Source organism: Hemitrygon akajei, chromosome 20, assembly GCF_048418815.1.
Source record: "Hemitrygon akajei chromosome 20, sHemAka1.3, whole genome shotgun sequence".
Lineage (NCBI taxonomy): Eukaryota > Metazoa > Chordata > Chondrichthyes > Myliobatiformes > Dasyatidae > Hemitrygon > Hemitrygon akajei.
In genome coordinates, this window is record NC_133143.1 from 53,319,399 (window position 1) to 53,346,816 (window position 27,418).

At 39.0% G+C, this 27,418-nt stretch overlaps 1 protein-coding gene across 2 annotated transcripts in view; it reads right to left on the bottom strand.

Moving 5' to 3' along the window:
* Positions 1 to 27,418, bottom strand: part of lars2 (leucyl-tRNA synthetase 2, mitochondrial) — a 94,898-nt gene that overhangs the window by 55,278 nt on the left and 12,202 nt on the right. For both annotated transcript variants that reach the window (XM_073024326.1, XM_073024325.1), the window contains exons 3-9: positions 25,445 to 25,573; positions 18,309 to 18,400; positions 14,410 to 14,470; positions 13,288 to 13,377; positions 7,797 to 7,940; positions 3,985 to 4,092; positions 3,558 to 3,717 (exon numbers count right to left, since the gene is read on the bottom strand). In XM_073024326.1, the coding sequence (XP_072880427.1) occupies positions 3,558 to 3,717; positions 3,985 to 4,092; positions 7,797 to 7,940; positions 13,288 to 13,377; positions 14,410 to 14,470; positions 18,309 to 18,400; positions 25,445 to 25,573 (784 nt within the window). The remainder of the gene's footprint in view (positions 1 to 3,557; positions 3,718 to 3,984; positions 4,093 to 7,796; positions 7,941 to 13,287; positions 13,378 to 14,409; positions 14,471 to 18,308; positions 18,401 to 25,444; positions 25,574 to 27,418) is intronic.

Here is a 27,418-nt window from a genome sequence, read left to right on the forward strand (position 1 = left end):
TAGTCCTTGTCCAGTCAGGTTTCTGCTGTCCCACCTTGTTTAACAATCGAGTTCCAGAGCCAATAGCTTTTGGGACCGCCCAAAGAAGGAAGCCATTGAAATAAACCAAGAGCAAAAGAATTTTAACAAAGACGAAGGTCTTGCTCTAAGTAAGAACTGGAGTTCAATTATAAATCAGGTGGGACAGCAGAAACCTGATTGGATGAGGACTAACCAATCAGGAGGGACGAATGATGCGGTATAACTACCACCAGACTAGCCATGCCCAGGCATCGTCCCTGATGAAGATGGCAGAGTTTGTCATCAAAACATCCAGTAAAATGAATACCTGTACCAGGCTGGAAGCCCAAGTAGGGCTTATTATTCATTAACAGGGAAGGTTTGGAATACGGACTATTTCAAGTAGTCATCAATAAGACAAGTATAACTGGTGCCCACATCGACACTTTGAGTTTGGAGAAAGTGGAGGGAGCTGAAAGTGAAATTATTAAGTGTTGGGGCAAGTTCTGCCAGATGAAGGAGGGTGGTGATGGAAGGTACCTGGTCAGGCCTGTGGTCATTGAAAGAATTAAAACTTCTTTTTAATACATATGCAGCTGTTTTTCTGAGTGGACCTCATCACACACAATCAATAAGTTCTGGCTTTCAGTAAAAACTTTAAGCTTGAATTTCTGGGCAAAGCAAATTACTGTTAACTGTTAACATTCCTGATGATACTGTAGTGTAATTCCCCCCCAGATTTAAGTTCATTGGCTTTTTCAGGAAAATGGAAGCCAATCCGCAAATGGTTATCGTCAACCAGTATGTGTAATTAAAATGGAATTTGACCCATTTAGTCACATTAAGGCAGTAGCCCAAATTACACGAATAACAGATCTTTTGTACTTTATAGACAAAGTGGCTAGCCAACAAAACAGAAAGTATCTTGTAATGAGAAGCAAAAAACACCAGAAAATTCTTGCCGGGCAATTCAGATGCAAAGCTCATAGTTTGTTAATGTATGGCAAAACACAACTTAATGGATCACACCCGTGACAAAGATTGCTGAAAATATTTATAGGCAAATTTCACTTTGCTAACAAACAAGTAAATACTCTGACAGTTTGATTTCATGGTAATTCACAGAAGAGAAACTTTAAAAGGTACCACGAAAATGGCTTTCCAGATTGTTATTTTTTTCTGCCTGAATCATTTTGCTGGGACTGGAAAATGAAGCAGCCCAGCTGGTTATGGGAAACCATACTACAACCTGGTCACACAGAAGTATTTTCCTATTTTAGACACTTCCTGATGAAGACATCTTGTGAAAAGATCTCCTTTAGTTCAACATTTAGAGGGGAAAATATAATTTTTAGACATTAAATTACATTACAAGGAAACAGATACAATAGGAATTTCCTGTTCAAACAACATTTTTCACAAGCATGACCTTGTTTTTAATTCTGAAGGGTATGGCATTGGGTTCCTTGATCTAGCAGCAGTACTGGTCTATGCTCAGGCAAAAGCTGACTCAATGCAAAACAACTTCTCACCTACAAATAAAATAGGGTCAGTTGCCGGCATTCTATGTCAATTAGTCACCATTACACCCCAGAGAGGTGGAGCAAAAGCAATCCTAGTAGTCAGCACTGAGGGTGTGTTACAGTCAAACATACATGAACCAAGCTGAAGTGCTTTTAGGTAGCTGCAAAAGATTGCAAAGGGTAAAGATGATAGCACCAGTGTCCTGGATCACTTAGGGCATTACTTCTGTACTTGAGTCAGGTTTGTAATGACAAGAATTAAACAGTGTGATGTTGCATTTGTTGGCTCATGCAGAACAGGCATGCTTGATCAGAGACCATGGGAAATATCTGAAAAATAATTCTACAGCAACACTTACTAGTTTTACTCCTTCCTCTCTCTGCCAATTGTCCAAGTTCTTTCTGGAAACATCAACTCATTCTCAGGTACAGTTTTGGAGGTTCCTTCGGCATGAACTGACTATTGGAGACTAAGCATCCTTTAGCTGTTTACTTACCCCCCTAACATCCCAAAGCAATTCCAGTTACGGTAAGGCACAAGTCAGGAGCATGATGCCCTGTTACTACCATCAGAGAGGAGGAACAGGAGCCTGAAGACACACACTCAATGTTTTAAGAACAGCTTCTTCCCCTCCGCCATCAGATTTCTGAATGGTCCATGAACCCATGCGCACTACCTCACTATTTTGCACACTATATACTTACTTATTTTTAAAATATATATTCGTATTACAATTTATAGTAATTCTATGTGTTGACCTATATACTGCAGCCACAAAACATTTCACAACACATGTCAGTGATAATAAAACAGTCACTGCTCTCAATGAGCTCGACATGAAGTTTATCTGAAATATAAATGGGTGGAACAAACCTAATAGTTCCAGTTTAAGATGATGCTAGAAAAGATGTGCAGCAGCTTTCTCTTTCTCTGTGGGCACTGGCGGGGGGCGGGGGGGGGAGGGAGGGCTGGTTTTATTTTTTTTAAATGGGTTCCTTGCTTTACAACTACCTGTAAGCAAACAAATCTCAAGGTTGTATATTTTATCGATTATCTGGTAATAAATGCACTTTGAAACTTTGAAATATGTATAATAGTGAAATAATGGAGCCATTAAATGGGCAGTTAAACTTCTTTGTGTGATACAGTATGTTGATAATGTTATGATGTTAATTATATTAATTTAATGACCACATTATTTTTCACTCCATTAGATATTCCCTTTGTTCCGCATGGTGTTCTCCCTCCTTTCCTATTCTGCTACCAAGACTAGCTTGTTCTCTTTCTCTTAATTCTGATGAAGAAATCATTAACTGTTTCTTTCCACAAATACTGCATGCATTCCTGAGATTTTCAAGTTTTTTTTGTTTTTATTTCAGATTTCCAAACTGTGCAGTTTTGCTTTTATTTTTAAGGGAAATAAATGCTGGCCTTGTCAATAATGCTAAGATGCTAGAAAAATTATCATTAAGGATCACCATCACCCAGGACATGACCTCTTCTCATTGCAACCATCAGGGAGGAGGTCCAGGAGCCTGATGACACACACTGAACATTTCAGGAACAGCTTCTTCCCCCTACCATCAGATTTCTGAATGGACACTAAACTCATGAACAGCACCTCACTACTGTTTTCACTTTTTGCACTACTTATTTAATTATTTTAATATATACATACTTACCGCAGTTTACTTTTTTACTATTATGTATTGCAATGTACTGCTGCACATAACAACAAATATCATGATCTATGCCAGTGATACTAGACCTGATTTTCATTCAAAATAATAAACAAAGAGATTCCTTGACCTTGGCAAAGTAACAATCGCTCTGTGAGGATGAACCAGGGAAATAGTTTCATACCAAAATGTCTTTCAGTTCTCAAAAGTCCACAATCCCTTTCCAGCTCATTTCGTCTTTCCCCAATTTTTAAGCAGTTCAGGGCTTCCCAAGCCTGATTGTGGAGTCCTCTTCCAGGGATAACAAATAGTTTTTAAGGTTCTGTTAACACAGGAGATTCTACCAAACCTTACCTGAGTCAGATACGAATTGCTCTGAAAGCAAATGTCTCAACTTATTGCTGCTATGTAGCAACCTATGACTTGGCAGGATAGAGAGGTGTGACGCTCCATAAATAGCATCTGGCGAGAAGGCATATGCAGCAAGCTTTTCACCAATGCATTTTCCATCCATCTATTTAAAAAAAGATTCACACTTTTTGAATCATACAGAAATTGGAAACTTCATGCAGCTGACTGTATTTAAAATGTCTATATTTCTATATTCAATCCTTCTCCAAAACCATAAAATTTAACTGTTTATATTTTAAATAAAACAATAAATCCAAGTTTCAACGTATGCATTTTCCAGATATGCTTTCCATCCTTCTGGTGAAAGAATGAAAAGCTTTAGACCTGGCAAACAAGAAAATAGAGGAACTCAGCTCAAAGTTGTTTATACCTTTAACTCAAAGTCAAAGTAGCATCCAGTGCAAGCACCAATCCAGTTTGCTTGCATTTCTTTGACACCATACCAGTCAGGAAGGTCTTCTAGTGCATCCAGCAAAGACTGCAAAACATAAAAGTATTGATTTAAAAGTTAGTAAAATATTGAATCACACACATCAACCTTCAGACTATCCTTGGCAGTGCGCTACCTCATGATCCTGACCAAACTAACATTTTTGTTCAATGAATAAATTATTCTGCTGACAAGAGATATATTCTAAGAATTAATCACAGATACAGATTTCACAAAAGGAATGAAAAGGTGGAGATGCTGAAGAGGTTAGACCAAATAATGCAGATATTTGGTGTACTTTAAACTGAAGCAAGTCGTGTAAACAAAAACGATAACGTAGCTATACTGAAAGGAGCTTAAAGATCTCCAAAGATTATTGGGCTGAAGTGGGTCATATAGATAGGAAGAGCTTACACCATGGATAGAATTGAACCACTACTCAGTTGGTGTAGCTGAGTAAGCTCAGAGGTTATAATGAATGAGACTTAATCAGAGTTAAGGCATTAGCTGCAGAGTTTTCATTGACATTGTTACACGAGTTATCATGGGGAAAGAAAATTAAATGTGTTTGGTGGTGATAGACAAGTCAGGATATAGCAAAAATATGCATGAGCCCTTCAGCGGATCAGTTGAGATGAAGTGATGCCATGTAACATCAATTAGAAAGAAATCCATGGTCTGAGCAATACACAGGTATACAGCGTACATCTCTTCTTGGAGCCAAATGTGAAACTTAGGCAGTGAGCAGACTGCTTCAGTTTTAAATAGGTATTAAACAGAAGACAATAGGTGCAGGAGTAGGCCATTCAGCCCTTCGAGCCAGCACCGCCATTCACTGTGATCATGGCTGATCATCCACAATCAGTACCCCGTTCCTCCCCTCTCCCCATATCCCTTGACTCCGCTATCTTTAAGAGCTCTATCTAACTCTCTCTTGAAAGCGTCCAGAGAATTGGCCTCCACTGCCTTCTGAGGCAGAGCATTCCACAGATCCACAACACTCTGGGTGAAAAAGTTTTTCCTCAACTCCGTTCTAAATGGCCTTCCCCTTATTCTTAAACTGTGGCCTCTAGTTCTGGACTCCCCCAACATCAGGAACATGTTTCCTGTCTCTAGTATGTCCAATACCTTAATAACTCACAGACCTCCATTGATACCCCTGCCCCCCCCCCTTACCCCCATCCCTATCTATAATTTTAGTCTGGTTCTCTTTCACTCTCTTTCCCCCCCCACCACTATAATCTTCCCCCAGCCCTACCTTTCTTTCTCTTTTATTTCCCATAATTCTTCCCCCTAGCCCATTTCCCTCCAGCCTATCACTTCCTAGCTCTCTACTTTATCACTCCCCCCACTTCAACATGTTACTTCACTCCTGATGAAGGGTTTCGGCCCGAAATGTCGTCACTACCTCCTCCCATAGATGCTGTCTGGCCTGCTGAGTTCTGCCAGCATTTTGTGTTTTTACCTTAATAATCTTATATGTTTCAATCAGATCTGCTCTCATCCTTCTAAATTCCAGTGTATTAGAGAAAGGATGCAGTCAATAAGAAGGGAACAGAGTTTATAATGGGACTAGAGGTAATAGTTTTGGTTACTTTATATTTCAGTTCCTTCAGAAATAGAGGTCAGATGTACAGAATTATGACATAAATATGCTGTAAGCGTCAGCAGGGGTAGATACAGGGAGAGATGTTGTCAGGTTGTGGGCACCATCAGAATGACAAACAGGATCTGCATGATCCACCTCTTTCTGGTATTGGTGTAGATAGATTTGCTGCGTCTCTTTCCTATTTTTTACTTTTGTTTCAAGATTCTAGTTTTTGCTGATTGTTGCTCTTCGAGTAATCTTAATCTTCCCGATTATCATCAGTCTTTCCACTTCTTCTGCTGCAAGCTAAATGTCCACCATTTTAAATTTATATTCAAATTAAGAAGAATCCAGAGAGAGCGAAGTCAAAGCAACATGCACAAAATGCTACAGGAACTCAGCAGGCCAGACGGCATCTGTGGAAAAGAGTACAGTCAACGTTTCAGGCCAAAACCCTTCATCAGGACTGGAGAAAAAAATGATGAGGAGTCAGAGTTAGAAGGCGGAGGGAGGGGAGGAAGAAACACGAGGTGATAGATGAAACCTGGAAGGGGGGAAGGATGAAGTTGATTGGTGAAGGAGATAACAGGCTAGAGAAGGGGGAATCTGTTAGAAGACAGTAGATCATGGAAGAAAGGGAAGGGAGAGGAGCACCAGAGGAAGGTGATGGGCAGGTAAGGAGATAAGGTGAGAGTGGAAAACAGAAATAGGGAATGGGGAGGGATGGCCATTACTTGAAGTTCTAGAAATCGATGTTCACGCCATAAAGCTGGAGGTGCCCAGACAAAATATAAGGTGTTGCTCTTCCACCTGAGTGTGGCCTCTTCCTGGTAGTAGAGGAGGCCATAGACTGACATGTCAGAAAAGGAAAGGGATGCAGAATTGAAATGGGTGGCCACCGGGAGATACCAGTTTTTGTGTCAGACAGAGTAAAGGTGCTCGGCAATGCAGTCTCTCAATCAATGTCGGGTCTCATTGATATACAGGAGACCACACCGGGAGCACCGGATACAGTAAATGACCCCAATAGACTTGCAGATGAAGTGTTGCCTCACCTGGAAAGACTGTTTGGGGCGCTAAAGAGTAGTGAGGAAGGAGATGTAGGGGAAGGTGTGGCATTTGTTCTGCTTGCAAGGATAAGTACCAGGAGACCAATGGGGTGGTAGGTGAGGACAAGAGGAACCTAACCCTTGGTGTGGCGGCAGGAGGATGGGGTAAGTGAATTGCAATTGCATGTGAACTGGAAGAGACACGGGTGAAGGCAGCATGGGTGGTGGAGTCACGAAACGGAACAGACACGGATGAAGTTAATCAATCTTGATTTGTTCTAAATTCATTAAGATCAATGTCACTAGAGAAAGAGAAAAAAGTTTGCACTTATGCAGGTCTTTCAAAGCCTCCAGATAAGCCTTTCCAACAAAATCTCTACTTTTTTTTATTAAATGGAGCCACTGCTGCAATTAGATTCCAAAGACAGTAATCTAAACAAAACCAGAAGTTATTTTTCAGGTTTTTGACGAATACTGAGGAAAAAGGGCAATGTGGAGTTTATATAATTCATCATCATTATGTGCCATGTCTATGACGTAGGCAATCATGGTCTTTGACCATGATTGCTCTTGGCAAATTTTTCTACAGAATGGTTTGCCATTGCCTTCTTCTGAGTAGTGTCTGAGAGGGTACAGGAACTAGAATTTAACATCAACAGTGAATTACACCCACTGTACTGTGATGGTGTCAGTCAAGATTTTGCAACTTTCAGAAGTGAGAGTATCATAACAAACACCAGACACTATAACAACCAAATACCTAAACCAGGGGTTCCACCTTTTTTATGTCATGGACCAATACCATTAAGTTTGGGAACCCGTGCCCTACACAGACAAGTTATGCACTTAATGAACATTTTATATATACTTTATCTCTTTTCTATGATCAAGATTATCATTCATATCACTTAAAATAAAATGAACTGGTATAACTTGCTAGATTTAATGATCCAATGACAATTATCTTGCCCAAACCAAAAGAAGGATTTCTGTGATCATTCAGAAAACAGCTATTAATTTAGGTAAAAGGCAGCTGGCAGTGGAGAACAGTGCTATTTATTTCAGGAGAAAGAAAACATTGCATGCTCAGCTCTTTGTCTCCGTGACCTGCACACCTTAGCATAGTTTGTTGTCCTTATGAACCACTGTTTGAGGTATTTCTGCTCAACCTTTGCCCCAGAGCGCCAGGAGCAGCCACTTTCATCCACCTGCTCATCTGCCAACACTGTCTGATCCACTGGGTCCCAGTTGACAAGTCCCTGAAAAGTAATGGAAATTGCATCACAACACAACGAAACAAAATTCACAGCTTCATGGATTTATCTGGATGCAATGAATTCAGTTCACTGACTACAAACTTGTGCCAATGACAAGCTATCTTGCGAAGTGAAAGAGCAATGTTGCTTCGGGGAAGGAACAAAGCAGAAGGGATGGGAGTAACAAGGCAATAGATCAAACTGGGATTCTACCAAATATTAGCTTATATAGCACAGAATGACTTGTCCTGAATTTGCTCAGAACAACTTGTTCAGCAAAGGCTCTGGAGTAACACACCACAAATTGACCAGAACATTAAGTATACATTCCAGTTTTAACAATTATTAAACTTGTGGTTCTTCCTATCACAAACATGAGAAAATCTGCAGGTGCTGGAAATCCGAGCAACACACACAAAATGATGGAGGAACTCAACAGGCCAGGCAGCATCAATGGAAAAAAGTAAACAGTCGACATTCTGGGCCGAAACCCTTCATTAGGACTTCATATAGCTTCTTCCTGTAATAGTGCTGCTGACCAATAGTTTCCACATGTCAATAATTTTATGGCAACAACATCCTTTGCAGTTCAATGTGGTTGTGTTTTGGCAGAAAGAAGCTTAAAGGGAGAAAATATCACACCATTTAAATAAAAACCTGAATTAGTCCTTGATGTACAAGGTCTAACTAAAAGGCTAAGGAGTGAAACCTGAGAAGTGGGACATGCTAATTTTTAGTCAGTATGATCAAGAATGATCACAAAACACCCCCCCCCCTTTTGTGCCAAAAGTTACTTGAAATTTAAAATCACTCTTAACTGTGTAATGCATACGATTAAATTTAAGAATACATTGGATTAAACCCAATATACTGTACTTAACCACCAAGATTTAGATATTTTAATTTAAACCACTTAAGCACCACCATCATTACTTATAACCACAACGGCATATGATGTGACATAATTAGGCCATTTGGCCCATCTGTTCTGCCATTCAATTATGGGTAATTTATTTTCCCTCTCAATCCCATTCTCTTGCCTTCAGTCTGTTAACTTTTGGTGCCTTTACCAATTAAGAACCTTCACTTCAAGTATACCCAATGACTTGGCCTCCACAGCTGTTTGTGACAATAAATTCGAAAGATTCACCACTTTCTGGCTAAAGAAATTCCTACTCATCTCTGTTCTAAAGTTCAAAGTTTAAAGTATATTTATTATCTAAGTATGTATACCATATACAACCTTGAGGTTCATCTTCTTGCAGACAGCCACAAAACAAAGAAACACAATGGAATCCACGAGAACCTCACATCCAATGTGCAAGAAAAGAACAATTCGTGCAAACAATTGAAGGGATGCGCTTCTATTCTGGGGCTGTGCCTTTTCGTCCTAGAGACTCCCAACTATTGGAAACATCTTCTCTACGTCCACTCTAAAGCTCATATGTTAACCCTTTCATTCACGATCATTCTCATAAACCTTCTTTGCATCCTCTCCAAAGCCAGCACCATCATTCTTACATCGCAGCCAAAACTGCTTACAATAATCCAAATGTGATCTGACCAATGCCTTATAAAGCCTCAGGATTACACCTTGCTTTTATAAGACCATAAGGCCGTAAGGTATAGGAGCAGAATTAGGCCATTTGGCCCATCGAGTCTACTCTGTCATTACATCATGGCTAATCCATTTTTCCCTCTTAGCCCCAATCTCCTGCCTTCTCCCCATATTCCTTCATGCCTTGACTAATTTCCAAAATTGTCTAAATAACATGCCTTGACTAAAGTTAATAAATTTCACATCACATGCCAGTGATAATAAACCTGATTCTGATTAATCAAGAATCTATCGGGGACGTCACATGATGACGTAGGATCGAGACGTGGAAATCCAGCTCTCCCGTAAAAAAACTATTAAAATAATGTTTAAGTGAAGAAAAGTTAGTAAATAATTTTTTTAAATTACTTATAAACTACTCAGGATTGTCTTCAGATATGTCTCCTAAACAGAAGCAGAAGAAAACTACTACTTTGAAGACAACACAAGTTGGAAAAGAATCAAGGCCAGCAGCCATGAAAGAGCCTCGGGCTCAAGTGCATTTTACCTCCGGCGATACAGAACAGGAAACTGCGGCAACATCAACCGTTTCCAAAATAAAAGAGCAACAGGAGTTGCGCATGCGTGAAGGAAGGGGCATGCGCAAACACGAGCAACCCAAACTACAAATCCCAGCTATGATCAGAACTGAAAGTGAAGGTGAATATGAGGTGGAATCAGATTCTCTGGATAAATCAGATGAAGATGAAGAGACAAAGAACAGCAACAGGAAGAGGTTGGAGGTGATATTGGAGACATAAAAAAATCTTTGGTGCAAATAATGCATGAATTAAAAGCATTAAAAGTAATTTAAAAAGATATTAAAAATTTGAAGATTATGTTTGATAAAATGATGAAAAGACAGGACAAAATGGACAAGCAAATTAAAAACTTGGAAGAAATAACGGGAGGCACCATTGATAGAGTGAATAAAATGGAAGATAATATTTCTGCCTGGACATCAGAAAGAAAACAGTTGTTGGAAAAAGTGGATGTACTTGAAAATTTTAACAGACGAAATAATATTAAGATTGTTGGACTTAAAGAAGGTATAGAGGGAGAGGATCCAACAAATCTTTTTCAAAAATGGATTCCGAAAATTTTGGAAATGGAAGAAGGAACCCAGTTAATTGAAATTGAAAGGGCTCACAGAGCCTTAAGATCAAGACCTCAAGTTGATCAAAACCCACGATCAATCTTGATAAAATGCTTAAGATATCAAGATAAAGAAATGATCCTGAAGGCGCAATGTGCCAGAAAGAGAAACGGGCCATTGATGATAGAAGGGAAAATAGTTCTTTTCTATCCTGATATAAGTTATGACCTTTTGAAGAGAAAGAAGGAACTTAACCTAGCAAAAAAAGTTTTATGGGAAAAGGTTTATAAATTTATATTGTGCCACCCGGCAACCCTGATAATTTTTTTGGATGACGGAAAAAGAAGATCTTTTACTGATTATCGGGACATGGAAGAATTTGCACAAGAACTCCCAAATATTCGCTAACCACGGCCAAAGATTTAAAAGTGAAATGGATTAAAGATGAAGACAGAAACAGTGAATGGAGTTGATGGATGTTTAAGGACAGAAGAATATTTAAATATATTCTTAGTTATATGATACAGGGGAGAAAGGTAAAAATTTGAGAAATATTAATCGAGAGTAGTGATATTTTTTCTTCTCTTACATATACTTTTTTATGTTACAGGGGAGCTGGGGGAACTTCAGATCGATTGCTACAGGATTCACGTGTGCAATCATGGTGATTGCCATGACCCGTACAACGGAGGGGGGTAATGTTGTGTTTTTTTTAATTCACAACATTAGTAGGGGGTATTTGTTATTTTTTTCTTTATAATCTATTTTTCTTTAATCTTTCTTTCTTTGCCTGGAAAATCGGGGGGGGGGGGGGGAGACACATAGCAACACGGAGAATTTTAAAAAGATTCCCCAAGGTACCACGAAAGTTGAAAAGTTAGGTATTACTATAGATTGGAGTAACCCTGTTAAAAATAATGACTAATTTACTGAATTTTTTAAGTTTTAATGTTAATGGGCTTAATGGACCGGTGAAAAGAAAAAGAATTTTAACATACATTAAGAAAATGAAAATGGATATAGCTTTTAGTTGCATTCCATTTGAAAAAATTACTTATAATTTAAGAGATAAATACGAAATATTTCTGAAAATTTGGTGCCCTTATTTACAAAAGATAGGATTAAATATATAGATGCTCCAAAGATAAAATTATTGGTTATTTGGGGTTAAGAAATAAATATATATACTAAAGCTATTATGAACTCCATGGAGCATGTGGGGATCTTCCGATATCCAGACATTCTTTCTTTCTTTCTTTTCCTCTTTTTTTTCTCTTTCTACAGGGATATGCTAGTGGGGAGGGGTTAAGGGGAGGGGGGAAGGGTTGATAATTTTTTTTCCTTCTGTAACCATTTGAAAATTCAATAAAAAAAATTGTATATAAAAAAAAATCTATCAACCTCTGTCTTAAATATACTGAATGACTTAGTGTCCGCAGATTCCACAGATTCAATGAAATTCCTCCTAAAAGGTTCTAAAAGGACACCCCTCTATTCTGAGGATGTGTCCTCCAGTCTTAAGACTCCCCCACTATAGGAAACATCCTCTCCACATCCACTCTATTGAGGCCTTTCAACATTCAATAGTCTATATTCTAGCCCTCTCAAAATAAATGCTAACATTGCATTTGCCTTCCTTACCTCCGACTCAACCTGCAGGTTAACCTTCAGGGAACCCTAACCTTCAAATGAAATTCTCAGTTTCCTCTCCTTGATGTGTCTGTGTCTAACAGGCAACATCACGACTCACTAATACAGATATTTCCATACACTGAGAGTCAGAAAAATCTGAACTAACAGCCAACAGGAATAGCACAAATAAACCCTAAGATAGATAATACCATCACAATGAGTCACAGATCATCCATCTGTTCTGTAATAAATAAGATGTGTTGAATGATTTCAAAGCTACAAATTGCATGAGTAATGTTTTTTGAAATATTTGCCTCACTCCATTGGAATAAGAACTAAGAGAAAAAGTTAATGAACATCCTGTCTGAAGATTTTGATACAAAACCACATGATACAATCTCGCCATGCTATCTAAAGAATTATTAATTCAATAAGTCGGGAATAAAAAGAAAAACAATAATGATTTACCATAAAACAGTTGTTAAACATCCATCCAGGTTTAGACATAGAATCTGAGAGCCATAGAATACTACAGCACAGAAACAGGCCTTTCAACCCATCTAGTCCATGCCAGACTACTAATCTGCCTCGTCCCATCGATCTGCACCCAGATCATAGCCCTCCATATACCACTCCCATCCATGTCCCTATTCAAATTTCTCTTAAATGTTGAAATCAAACAGGCACCACCACTTTCACTGGCAGCTCGCTGACAGTTCCCTCTCATGTTACCCTTAAGCATTTCACCTTTCATCCATGACCTCTAGTTCTAGTCTCACACAACCTCAGTGGAAAAAGCCTGCATGCATTTACCCTTCTGATAGCCCTCGTAATTTTGTTTATCTCGTGTCTCCTTGAGAAGGAAAAATGCAGTATTCTCAGTCCTACCTGTGGTTGACTATTAATAGCATACAAAGAACATCAAGTTATTTAATGGATGAACATTTGCGAATGCAACAAATGTGGGCCTTATAATTCATGCTCATATTTCATTGCTGAATAAATAAAATCTGACTGCAACTCACTTCCTTTTGATAAGCCATGCCAGCCACAAACAGCTTGAGGAAGAGGAATTGTGTCCACTTGTAATAATCAGATTGACTGGTGGTCACTTCCTAAAAGGAAAAAAAGAAGAGATCAAAGCATAGGAAAACAAAATTACAACTTATTTTAAATGATCACATATGCACTTGACAATCACAATAAGATAACCTTTCAACAAAATAAAGAATATTTAGCCTGCTGTACACGTGCAAGCTTTTTGCACAGCTCTGTATGAGACACGACTCTGTGGTAAGACAGAGGGTTACAGGCTGAATTTCAATTCCGGTGACTAGCATAAAAATCCAGGCTGGCACTCTGTCACAGTATTGAGGAAGTGTTACATTATCTTTTGGCTGAGGTGTCAAACCGAAACTTCTTCAAATCTCTCAGGAAAACACAAAACATCACACAGTACAATTACAAAGAAGAACAGAGAAACATTGGTGTCCTGGGATATATTTACTCCTCAGTCAGCAATATTACAGGAAAATTACCAGGAAGCTTGTTGCTATCTATTTAAGTTTGTTGTGTGCATTTCTAGAATTATTAGAAAGATTATAAAATTCTGGAACTGTCTTCTGTAGCCTTTCGTAGTATTAAGATTATAAAACATTTAATACAAAAAAAAGGAAATGGATCCCAGGACTAACTATGATTGCAAACAGATTTCCATAAATTGCTTGCTTTGATTATCTAGATATGTGAACACCATGGTCCTGTAAGCCCTTTAAGATTATTTTAATACTTAAACTTTTGTTTTTGTTTATGTCTTGTTTACTTGTTTGTGGTTTTACACAGTTTACACTCCATCAGTGTTATATAACAAGTTCGAAAATGACATTTACACAACTCAGCATGGAAACAAGGCAGAAAATTGAGAAAGATGATTATTTGATTCCACACCTTGTGGTGATCCATCATACATACTTTATTATTTTTGTCCACTATTTTATGACCATACAACTATTGTAGATAGAGGGGTGAGGGAGCAGCTCTACTATGTATTCTCATGTTTCTCCTGTGGTTTTTAACCTAGCTTGACGATTTTCATTATTTTTTAAAAACAATTTCAAAACTAACTCCTCACCAATGTCATCACTCACCTTATTCCAATCAAAACACAGTCCAAGTCCATGAAGTTGCTCTTTCATGTGTGCAATATTACTAGAAAGAAAAATATATTTAATGACACTTAGTTATATTTTGTTGGTATACATACAAATGCACTTCAATTAAGTTTATTGCTTGTAGAAACTGACATGAAAATGCACCCAATAGTCCGCACACCGCAGATTCAGATATTTCAAGCCAAAGATTTCCTAGGATGTCAAATCAGGTAAATAATTGAAATTCTATAGTGCATCATTCACCTCAGAGCCTTCCTTCTAACTACAATGTAAAAATTAGCATAAAGTGGAAGGATTGTTCACTGAAAGGGTTGAGAGCAACTGCAACAACATTCAAATAGCTCAACAGCATCCACGATACAGGAGTTTGTCTTTCCCACTACCAATGCTGTAGGTGCAGTGTGAACAACCTACAGGTTGCACTATGACAACTCAACCACACTTCCTTCTGGCACTTTTTAAACCCATGACATTCTCCAACTTACAAAGGCACATAACCTTGCAAAATGCAAAATACACTAAAATGAAGACCTAACACACAACTATGACTAATCCAAAACATAGGTTGGTCCCTCTAATATAAAGTTCCTTCCTTTTCCTTTTAAGTTGAACTGATGATGCTCAGGAACTGCAAAGCAGGTTATGCTTGAATTATTGGTGATTCTTTCCCAAAAGTGTTTCGTAATAGTTCGAGGATCACAGGACAATTATCTAAAAAGGAAAACTTTGTTTCCTGACTTGTAGATATAGCTTATGCATTTGTATTGTGCTATACTTGCACACAAAATTACTATAAATTGTACAGTAAAAGTGGCAAAAGCAGCTGTTTAAAGTTTTTTTTAATCAGTGGGTTACTGCTATGGAATACAATCTTTCAATAAATGTTAATAGTTGCTGGTACCCCTCTGGAAATATAAAAATCTTATAAGTTATCTAGTTTCATGAAGAAGTGTTCTCTTGGGGGAATATACTGTTTTAGTGCAGACAGATCATAAACATCTTTAACATTCTCCCCTTCCCTTATCCAATTATCTTCAGAGCTTTCCAAAAGCACAGGCTGAACCTTTCCTTGCCTTTTATCTTTAGCCCTCCACATGATGGAATCATCGGCAAGTTTGTGCTCAGCTTACATCTACATATGTTGATATCAAGTTTCGGAATCCCAAGACCATCTTAGTAATATTAGATTCCACACATAATATTAAGCTAAACAGACCCTGTTGAAAATATTAAGAAGTTACATTGTCCTTCTAATTCAGTTGCAACAGTACAATAACAGAGGGTTGTAAATATAGTCGGCTCCATCTTGGGTACTAGCGTACAAAGTACCCAGGACATCTTCAGGGAGCGGTGTCTCAGAAAGGCAGCATACGTTATTAAGGACCTTCAGCACCAAGGGCATGCCCTTTTCTCACTGTTACCACCAGATAGGAGGTACAGAAGCCTGAAGGCACACACTCAGTGATTCAGGAACAGTTTCTTCCTCTCTGCCATCCGATTCCTAAATGGAGATTGAATCCTTAAACACTACCTTACCTTTTTATTATATATTATTTCTGTTTTTGCACCATTTTAATTTACTCAATACACGTATACTGTAATTGATTTACTTATTTTTTTCTTCTATATTATGCATTGCATTGAACTGCTGCCGCTAAGTTAACAAATTTCACGACACATGCCGGTGATAATAAACCTGATTCTGATTTATTCCTATAAACATTTGAAAAAATTCACTAAAATGTAAATTAAAGCAGCACATCAGCATGGCCTTCACATACGAGGGGTGATTGATAAGTTCGGGGCCTAAGGTAGAAGGAGTCAATTTTAGAAAACCTAGCACATTTATTTTTCAACATAGTCCTCTCCTACATTTACACACTTAGTCCAGCGGTCGTGGAGCATACGGATCTTGGACCTCCAGAAAGTGTCCACAGATGACTGATGGATAAGTTCGTGGCCTAAAGTAGAAGGAGATGAGTTATACAGCTCTCATTACATGCACATGCAGGTCAACTCTTTGAGTGATTATGCAGAAAGTTTGAAGTTAATAACATTTCCTTCTACCTTAGGCCACAAACTTATCAATCACCCCTGTTGAGTTATTAACTTCAACTTTCTGCATAATCACTCAAAGAGTTGAACTGCATGTGCATGTAACAAGAGCTGTATAACTCATCTCCTTCTGTCTTAGGCCACGAACTCATCAATCACCCATGCTGTGGACACTTCCTGGAGGTCCAAGATCCGTATGCTCCATGACCGCTGGACTAACTGTGTAAATGTAGGAGGGGACTATGTTGAAAAATAAATATGCTAGGTTTTCTAAAACTGACCCCTTCTACCTTAGGCCACGAACTTATCAATCACCCCTCATACTTTTTCAGATATATAGCATGGTATCAGGCCATTCTGACCCAATGAGCTCACTCCACCCAATTACACCCATGTGACCAATGAAGCTGTACTTCTTTGGAATGTGAAGGAAACCCTTACAGAGAGTGGTGGCATTTGAACCCAGGTCGCTGGTGCTGTAATAGAGTTATGCTGACTGCTACGCTACCATGCCACCAACTTATCCTAATAGCCTTCTTTCAACAGAAGCCTTGGTGGCAGCAGCAACATTTGTGAAGAAATGCAAACTCTACCAAGCATCTAACCTGTATTGAAGTTAAGATAGTAGCTCAAGGAAATGATTTTGCCACACAGCCAAACTGCAACACAACTGACAAGTGCATGTAAAAAGACTCCAACCAAGGGATGAACGTCTTTTGTGGCCACAGATGATTTGAGTTCTTAACAGCAGAAGTCTTCATCGTTGAATGGGCAGGGGAGAAATTTTCAGTATATTACACAGAATTCATGGCAGAGAAACAACACATTCAGCCTCACCTATCATTTATTTATTTATTTAGTGATAGTGCGGAGTAGGCCCTTGTGGTCCTTCGAGCCATGCTGCCTCAGCAAGCCCACAACCCCAATTAACCCTAACCTAAACATGGGACAACTTACAATGACCAAGTAACCAACCCAGTAGGTCTTTGGACTGTGCTAGGAAACCAGAGCACCTGGGGAGCACAGGGAGCACAGAGATTCCTTACAGAATGGTGCCGGAATTGAACTCCAAATTCCAGGACACCCTGAGCCGTAATAGTGCACGCTAATCGCTACACCACCCCAATTTAGTCATATAAACTTTAAAAATATTAATTAAAACATTTAGGTGAATATTTTAAAAGTTTATATGAATAAATTAGAGTCTATGCTCACACTAATATGCTCTAACCCTTCATACTTCCAATATAAAAACAGAAATTGCTAAAGATTCTCAATATGATTAGCAGCATCGGTGTAGAAAATGAAGTTAACTTTCATCAGAACTCTGCTTCTCTTTCCACAATGCTAACTCATATGCTACGTATCCCTGGCGGTTTCTGTTTTTTATTTCAGTTTTCCCAAAGTTATTTTGTTTTTTGCAATATTCTTCTATTGTATGTTTGGCTTCACTATAAACACATTTGTACTATTATTACCAAGGCTACTGCAACAGCAACTTCCAAAAGCTGAAATCTCTACTGACTGGCATAACCGATGAATGGACAGCAAATTCCTCCCCAACCCCCAACAGACATGCACCATCATGATTTGGAAATCCACTGCCACTTCATCACAGCTGCAGGATAAATATACCCAAAATCCATACCTAACATTGCTGTGGGAGAGCCTTTGCCTGAGAGACAACTGTGTTTCAGGGTGACAGTGTATAACCACACCTCCAAGAATATACTGGATATCATTCTAATAAAAAAAGGAAGTACAAAATAGTTCAGCTGTATACATTTGCAGAATGATGCAAGTGTATTCCCTTGCCTTACCTTTTTGTCCACTCTTCTGGATCCAAGCCACGCTCAATTGCAGCATTTTCCGCTGGCAAGCCAAAAGCATCCCATCCCATTGGATGCAAGACCTGCAAATGAGACAACCAGATTACAAACCTTCCTATTCGTAACATAAATATGTTTTTCTTTTAAATGTATTTTCAGTGGTCTGTGAAGTTCACAGTCAAAGACTAGTATTTTTAACAGCCTCTCATTGCTAAGATACTCTTCTGCCTATGGGAGGATGAATCTCAGAGTTGTATTCTGTATACGTACTTTGATAATAAATGTACTTTGAATAAGTCTTTTCAAAACATTAGAAAGAGAACTTGTCTTGGCTAATTCAGAAAGAAAAACAAGAGTCAGTAAAATTAGCCAAAACACTTGTAGATTGTTATAAAAACCTATGTGGTTCACTGACATGCTTCAGGGAAGGAAATATGCCACAGCTCAATCTGATCTTTATTGGACTCCATACTCAAAGCAATGAGACCAAGTGTTAAATATCCTCTGAAATAATGTTCAGTTCAGGAGCAATAAAGAATGGATAACAAACTCTAATATTGATGGTGATACCAATATCCCATGAAAACATTTTTTAAAAGCTCAAAGGATTTGTTTAATGAAACTTAAAAGTTGGCTTAAAATAAATTAACATATTTTTCTAAGTTACATTTTGTTACTTTATGATATGATCAGTGTTTCTTCTGCATGCACAGGAATTCAAATCCGGGAACATTTCCATGATTGGATATGTTTTATTTTTGCAAGACAACTATTATATAGTTGCATAATGATTCTATATTAATAAGGGATGATAATTTGCTGAACATTAATTTCATCTATAAGTGTTTCAGTTCAGAGAACACGCAGAGAAGTGTTTGTAGCCCTATAAATCAAAACCTACAGGTAAAATTTCCATGGCATTTCTAAGTAAGGCCTGCCCAGGGCATTCACAGCAGCCAAGCAACAGGAGCTTACGTTATCTAATTCTTCCTAGTTACTTTTCATCGCTGGATGTGTTGTTCTTCCTAGATCATCAGATATGGTTCTTATTTCCCTTCGAACATCCTGCTCTATTGAGATCTTAGCAACCTTAGTTGCTGAACAAGAACCTGCATTTAGATAGTAAAATGTCTGGACTTGCTGTATATTAAACAAAGTTTGATAACACAGAAATTGTGTTATCAGAAATTGTGGAACTACCAAGCACCCTCATTTACATACCTGAATTTATCATTTGGTTTGAAAATGATGTAAAAGGCCTTCTCATTTACTTACGTTATTGTCTTGGGGTTCTGTGAGAATGGCACAGCAGTGTTTTGCTGGTCAGATTGGTCCCAAAAGAGATGCCAAGGAATAAGAGGACTTTTTTTAAGATGAGTTTTTTGTCCTCCTCCTTTTCGTGTTGCCTTCTACCAAATACCACAGCACAAAAGCTCAGAAACTGGAAAGACAACTGATCTCTTTCTCAAGGAAGGAAAACTTGTTTGAGATTTCGAACAAGATAATTCTGCTTTGCCACTAAATAGATACCCTTTATTATTTATTTACATCACATATAGGTACCTTTTATAAATCATGTTGGATTCAGTACTATCTCCCGAGATAACTGCCTAAACAAACATGGTAATTACTAAAAAGATGTTTAAAAATACTTAAGGCTATTTACTACAGACAACATTAGCAATCAGTGTAAAAAATGCCCTTGGAACCTTTTGAGACTATATCCTCCCTTCTGTTTTTGTTATATTTAATAAACTTATTAAGCATTTGCTTTTGTTAATTAGTTTGGTTTTATTGCCTATAATATTTCATTTTAGCTGCAGTTTTATATAGTATCTTAAGTATTATTTATCATTTGGACTTTGTTCTTATTGCCTTCATGTACCTTCAGGCTGCTTTCCTTTCTGTTGTTTATATTTCTGCAGAATCCTAAAATATGTCAGCGATATCAAATGGCCTGCTTGACATTAATCCCCATTATTGAGGATGATGCCATGTTACTCACTGAGCATTAACAGTTGATGCTATCATGCAATAAGTAGTTCGTATTTGAAATAGTGAACTCATGATAAATTGGGCTGCAGAATTCAGAATGAAAGAAAATGGTCCCTGTTTTGCAGGCCATGTTTCCCATGGTTTATACTTCATGGGGACCTCGGTTTGTTTGCCCCACAACGTGAACAGAAGGGTCCGAGCTTTTGAGATTGTTAATCAGATACTGGGCTAGATATGAAATCAGATTCTTCTCCCTTGTGGATTCAACAGATTTCCAGTGGTTTTATGTGAGGAACAACTGCATATGGAGTGCAGCAAAAATCAGAGGAGAGCTACTGTGCCTCATACTTATCAGTAATTTAGAAACATAGAAAACCTATAACACAAAATAGGCCAATGTGGATCGTCCATTGATAAAATGCACATTAATCTGATAATGCATTTTGTGGAAGGAAAAGGAGAAACAAATTGCAGAAATACTGAGAGAAACTATAAGGAGGGCATGAAAGATGTGTGCACTATTGGGAGTGTACGTGATCAGAACAGAATACAGGCATTGTTCGAAGTGAGAATGGAAAATGGATCTGCATGTGTTAATTGGCTTTCAGCATAGATAAGTTTAACAGCAAGATTATGGTAAGGCCCGTCTCCAAGCTGATTGATTAAGTATAAAGCAAACTAAAGCTGCTGAGGGAAGAAGGAAGGAAAGACTTGAGGCTATAGTGTATGAGTCACTAAATTTCCATGTCCAATTATACCGGCTACTGGAAGAGCTAATATGCGAAGATGTATTGTGGAACAAAGTAATAGAAAGATTATTCTTCCTCCCTTTATGATTGCCAGACCACATTAAAAAATATTGTGCCCAAGACAAAATGCTGAATGAACTCAGCAGGCCAGGCAGCATCTATGGAAAAGAGCAAACGGTCGAGGGTTTCAGGCCAAGACCCCTCGTCCTGGTGAAGGGTCTCAGCCCAAAAAGTTGACTACTTACTCTTTTCCATAGATGCTGCCTGGCCTGCTGCATTTCTCCAGCATTTTGTGTGTGTTGCCTTGGATTTCCAGCATCTGCAGATTTTCTTGTGTTTGTGATATTGTGCCCAGCTTTGGCCATCCTGCAGAGCGGGAAAACAGTGGTTCTGAAAAGTGTTACTGGATAAAACCAGCTTTAAAAATCCTCTGTTATACAAAGGCTGAGAAAACTATGGGCTTTTCACTTCAGTTAAGAAACAAATAATATAAAGGATTGAACTTCTGCTGTGGACAACCTACTAAAGGCAGGTTAGATTAGTGGGAGAATGAATTTACATTTGCAGTGTGCAGAAGTTAGGGTAAGAAGGGAAAATCTGATTGTGTTTAGTAATTACAGCAGCTTGGGAATGTTCCAATGACTCTGCTGTATCTTAGCCATCCATTTGTATTTCTTGTAGATTCTGGCTTTTAGTTTCCAATAGTATCATTAAAAAGATTCTATTGTACTGAAACAACACATAAAATACTTGAGGAACTCAGCAAGTCAGACTGCAGCTACAGGGGAAATTGGGCAGTTGCCATTTCAAGATGAGACCCGTCATCAGAACTGGAAAGAAAGAGAAGCCAAGGAGCAAAGCCAGTACAAAAAGGTGGGGAGAAGAGGTGGAATGAGACATGAGGGAGGGGAGGATGGGGGTGATGGGAATGATGTAAGAAGCTGCCAGGTGATAGGTGGAGGTGACAAAGGACTGAAGAAGATGGAATCTGACAGGAGAGGACAGTGACCCATGGAATCAAAGGAAGGAGGTGAGGAAGGGAACTGGAGGGGGGGGGGGGGAAGTATGAATGATGGGTAGGTCAGAGGAAAGAAAAAACTAGGGTAATGGGGCTAGTGGGATAAAGGAATAAAAGGGGAACAGAGGGCAGAGGTTACCGGAAGTCAGAGAAATCAATGTTGATGCTGTCAAGTCAAACTACCACAGTTGAATATGAGATGGTGTTCCTCTAATCTATGTATCATCTCAACCCAATAGTAGACGAGGTTGTGGTCAGACATGTCAGCATGTGAATGGGAAGATGCATTAAAATAGCTGGCCACTGGGAGATTCTGACTGATAAGGCAACTCGATGAAGCAACTTCCTGCAGATTGTCTTGGACCTCACCAACGCAAAAGAGGTGGCTTGGGTGCAGTAAATGACACTGACAAATTCACGTGCGAATGACTGTTTAGGGCCCTGAATGGTGTTGATGGAGGAGGTGCAGGGGCTGGCGTAACACTTAGCGTGATGGCAGGGAAACATGCCTGGAGGAGGATCGGTGGGGAGGGATGAGTGGGCAAGGGAGTTAAGGAAAGAGCGATCTCCGTGAAAGGGGGAGGGGAGGGGAGGGGTGAGAAAGGCCTGGTGGGGGATTCCATATGGAGATTGTGGAAGTTCCAGAGAATATGTTTGCTCCATAGGCTCATGTGGTGATAGGTGAGGACAAGAACCCTATTTCTGCTATGTCTGGGTTGGCAGGGGAGAGGTGGCGGGAATGGGGTGAGGGCAGACATATGGGAAATAGAAGCAATCTGTGTGAGGGCTGCATCAAATCATTGGAGGGGGAGACCTCATTTTCAAAAGAAAGACATCTCAGATGTCCAGGAGTGGAAAGCCTCATCTTTTCCTCCGAGGAACAGAGAGAACAGACTTGCTTCCACGCGAGAGACAGAGTGACAAGAGTTGTAGTTGAGGAAACTGGGAATCAGTGGGTTTGTAGAAGTTGTCAAAGGAGAATCTGTCTCCTGAGAAATTAATAAAAGGGAATTGCAATATTGTTTTTGTTGTTCCTCTCTGCACTTTGTGGTGTTTCAGGTGGCAACCTTGCCATTTCCTTAGCATTTGCTCCACCCAGCACAAATAGAAAGCATGCAAGGTGCTGGCTGGATTCGAACCCGGGACCACTGGCCTCATGGTCCAAAATGGATGCCATTACACCACTGGCTGGTCAGTCGGTATTTTATATTTATTTATATAAAACAACATAAATTGTACTTTGCTACATCTGCCAAGAAATTCAGTTGACTGTAAATATCCTGGGTATTTGTCACCCACGTTGCTCATGAACTGTTTGTCCCACTCCCATCAGGGAAAAGATTGCGTAGCATCCACATCAGGACCACCAGTTACTCAAGACAGTTACTTTCCAAAAGCAGTCAGGCTTATCAACACCTCCAACCCACCCCCACCACCATTTCCTGTCAGAGTCACCTTAGTACAGATACTCCTGTGTCTAGCATCACTTCACGGACATACAATTACTCATCAAATAAGCTATCTCATCTATTTCAAAGATCAAAGTACATTTATTATCAAAGTATGTATGCATTATACAACCGTATTTACGTAGGGTTTGTCTCCTAACAGGCAGCCATGAAACAAAGAAACCCAAAAAAATTTTAAAAGACCATCAAAAACCCAATATGCAGAGAGAAAAAAAAAACAAATCATGCAAACAAACAGCATTCTGAGCTGGTCCACAAGGAGAGTTTGTCCACAGACTCTTAGTTCAGTGCAGAGTGGAACAGGAAGCTGAACCGGCCCATCCCTCGCCTCGGGTGTTTTGTTTATTACTGTGTTCCTTATCGTATTGTGTTGCACTGGATCCGGGGTAACAAAGATTTCATTCTCAACTACATTTATGTACTGCAAATGACATTAGATAATCTTAAAACTTTAACTTTTTATTTAAGAATGCGGGATCTTGTAAAATATGGTTACCTTTTTTTTAAACAGATACTGCCAAATCTAAACACATTTACTGTCCTTTTCACAATGTCTTTTATAATGATATCACAATATGATATCAACCCATTTGTATTAATTGTCAATTGGCTGGACATTTTTCTAGTACATTACCTGGATAAGGATTACTCAATTTTTTAAAGTACAGATTTCAGTCCAAAGAAATTCAATCAAGCTTGAAGAAGACATTTGCAAAGTGGAGAATATTTCAACGATGAAGTATTTTTGAAGCATCTGTCTTGACAGGACTTATCTAATTATGTCAGTTATTTTCAGCTTTGTGGAGAGTCACTATTTCCGAACAATGTCTCAGGCTGGTGATCTGCTCTGCTGAAATCAGAGAACCTTTGGACCATTGTGCAGGGATTAGTCAGCGTCTAGACTCATCGCAATAACAGGGATGTATAAATTAAAAGGAGATTTCAGAAAAACAGCGGTGATTAATTACTAACAACTCTAGACAACACTTGCACATTTAGGAGAGGCTAACAAAAGCAATATAACAATAAATTGGGTGACACAGCAGTAGAGCCACTGCTTACAGCACTGGGTTCAATTCTGCTGTCTCCCTGCAGTTTGCACATACGCACTGTTGCTCTGGGAGCTCTGGCTTCCTTCCATATCCCAAAGATATGCAGCTGATAGGTTAACTGACCACTGTAAAATGAGTGGTGTAAACTCAGAGGAGTTAAAGGGAGGGTGGGGACAATAAAATTGAATTTACATAGAATTATTGTGAATGAGTGCTTGATGGTCAGTATGGACTCTGAGTGGAGAAACCAGTTCCCATGCTATATCCTCGCTATGGCTTGAATTTAAAACCAAACTGTTTGAGATAAGATGATTAGCAAAATGGATAAGCAATTCAACTGCATTAATCAGTGCTCTTGAAACGAAATGAGAGAAATAGTAAGACAGCATATATGTCAGTGCAGAAGTAGAAACATCATACTAATACAATGTGAGCTGAGAAGCAGAAAGGGGCAAACTCTAATGACCTGAAAGAGAAAATGCTTGAAGTGTTCAGCAGGTTTGCACAGCATATGTCAAGAGAAAAAAAAATTAATATATCAGGTCAAGGGATTTTCATAAGAAGTATTAAAATGTATAAATCAAACATTTTTTAATATGCAGAGGGGTGGAAAAATTAAACCATGTGAAACCATAAATGATGAGGTCAGTAAATTGGTATATCTTGGCTTAATACAAGGCTAATCTGTTGGGTGTGATCATATAAGTTTTAACAAGTGAACAAGAAGGATCACTCCTTTATCTCCCTACAGGCTGAAAATGACAAATGACAATATCTCCAAATAAACATACAAACTGCTGTTACCATTTTAAACCAGACAGATATTCCAAAGCAATCAAATTACCTGATAGCCACGCATTCTCTGGAAATGAGCCATGGTGTCACTGATGGTGTACACTCGAACATGCCCCATATGGAGCTTCCCAGAAGGATATGGGAACATCGAAAGCACGTAACACTTTGGCTTTGATTTCTATGAGAAAAATAATGCATGAAATATTAGAGAACAATAATTCTGTTTTAAGCTTATAAAGCTTCAATGGAAACTAGTAACAGTATGTACATTAAAAAATTACCATGATAGAAAATGCAAGGTAATTATATATATATCTATTTAACTTGCGGCACCTCATCAGATAACTAGTTACAAGTGCTATTTTCAATCAAGTCTATAAGCCACATAAATAAATAAATTCTATTTAAATCAAAGCCAAACCCTCTGTTCTTAAAACCTAAAATAAATTTAGTTGAACATGTACGCGTTCTGCTGTTAAAAGGTCATTGACTTAAAACAATAACTGAAAAATCAATGACTGCTGGAGGTAGTGTACAAACCAGAATGCTGATAATCTGGGAAACTCTTGAATTTAGTGTTGAATCCTGAAGTGTGTAATGCACTAAACCTGAAGATGAGGTGCTAATCTTCAAAATTATTTCAACCTTCATTACAACAGTACCAGAGGCTAAGAACAAAGGTCAAAGTGGAATGGAAGATTGAAGTGACAAGCAACTGGAAGTTTGTGGTTACTTTTGGGGTCTGAAGAGAGCTGTTCTGCAAAGTGACCCTCCAGTCAACTCTTCCCCCCTCTAACCCACCCCACTTTTTCTGTAACTAAAATGTTTTATTTGTAGTATTTCCCAGTTGTGACGAAAAGCCGATGACCTTAATTGTTTATTTTGTTCCTTTTATGTGTCCAATTTGCTAAGTGTTTTAAGCAGTTTTTGTTTTATATTTCATCTCAACTGGATCTTTGTCTTTTGCACAGTCCATATCTGGTAAGGCTTGGTAGAACAATAGACAATAGACAATAGGTGCAGAAGTAGACCATTCGGCCCTTTGAGCCTGCACCGCCATTTTGAGATCATGGCTGATCAATTACTATCAATACCCAGTTCCTGCCTTGTCCCCATATCCTTTGATTCCCCTATCCATAAGATACCTATCTAGCTCCTTCTTGAATAACCCTGACCTTATGTCCCCCCTTGCAAAGGACTGAATCTCATTCCTCACCAACAGGGCCACCCCACCCCCTCTGCCCACATTTCTGTCCCTACAATAGCACGTATACCCTTGTACATTCATTTCCCAGGTCTGATCTCCCTGCAGCCATGTCTCCGTTATCCCAACAACATCATAGTTACCCATTCGCACCTGGGCTTCAAGCTCATTAATTGCCTATGCATTGGTAAATTATTCGGCAAGAACAGAGAAAATTCAGGGCTTGACTGGAACTGGCAAGTTTACTGCCCATTTACATTTACAGCCCATGCTTCAGATTCTAGGAGCTGAATGGCTATTTTTGCTTCTACATTCTTTCCTATCTTAATCTCAGTTTGACACATGATTGTGCATCAAACCTGCAAACATTCTGTATCAACACACACACGAAATGCTGCAGGAGCTCAGCAAGTCAGACAACACTCATGGAAATGAACAAATAGTTGACATTTCCAGCCAAGACCCTTCTTCAGGACTGGAAAGGAAGGGGGAAGACACCAGAATAAAACGGTTTGGGGAGGGAAGGAGGATAGCTAGAAGGTGAAAGGTGAAGGCAGGTGCGTGGGAAAGGTAAAGAGCTTGAGAGGAAGGAATCTGATGGGAGAGGAGAGTGGACCACAGGAGAAAGGGAAGGAGGAGGGGACCCAGGGGGAGGTAACAGGCAAGTGAGAAGATGTAGTAGGCTAGAGTGTGGAATAGAAGAAGAGGGAAGGGGGAGGGAATTTTTGTTTTTACTGTAAGGAGAAATTGACATTCATGCCATCAGGTTGGAGACTAGCTAGACAGAATATAAGGTGTTGCTCCTCCACCCTGAGAGTG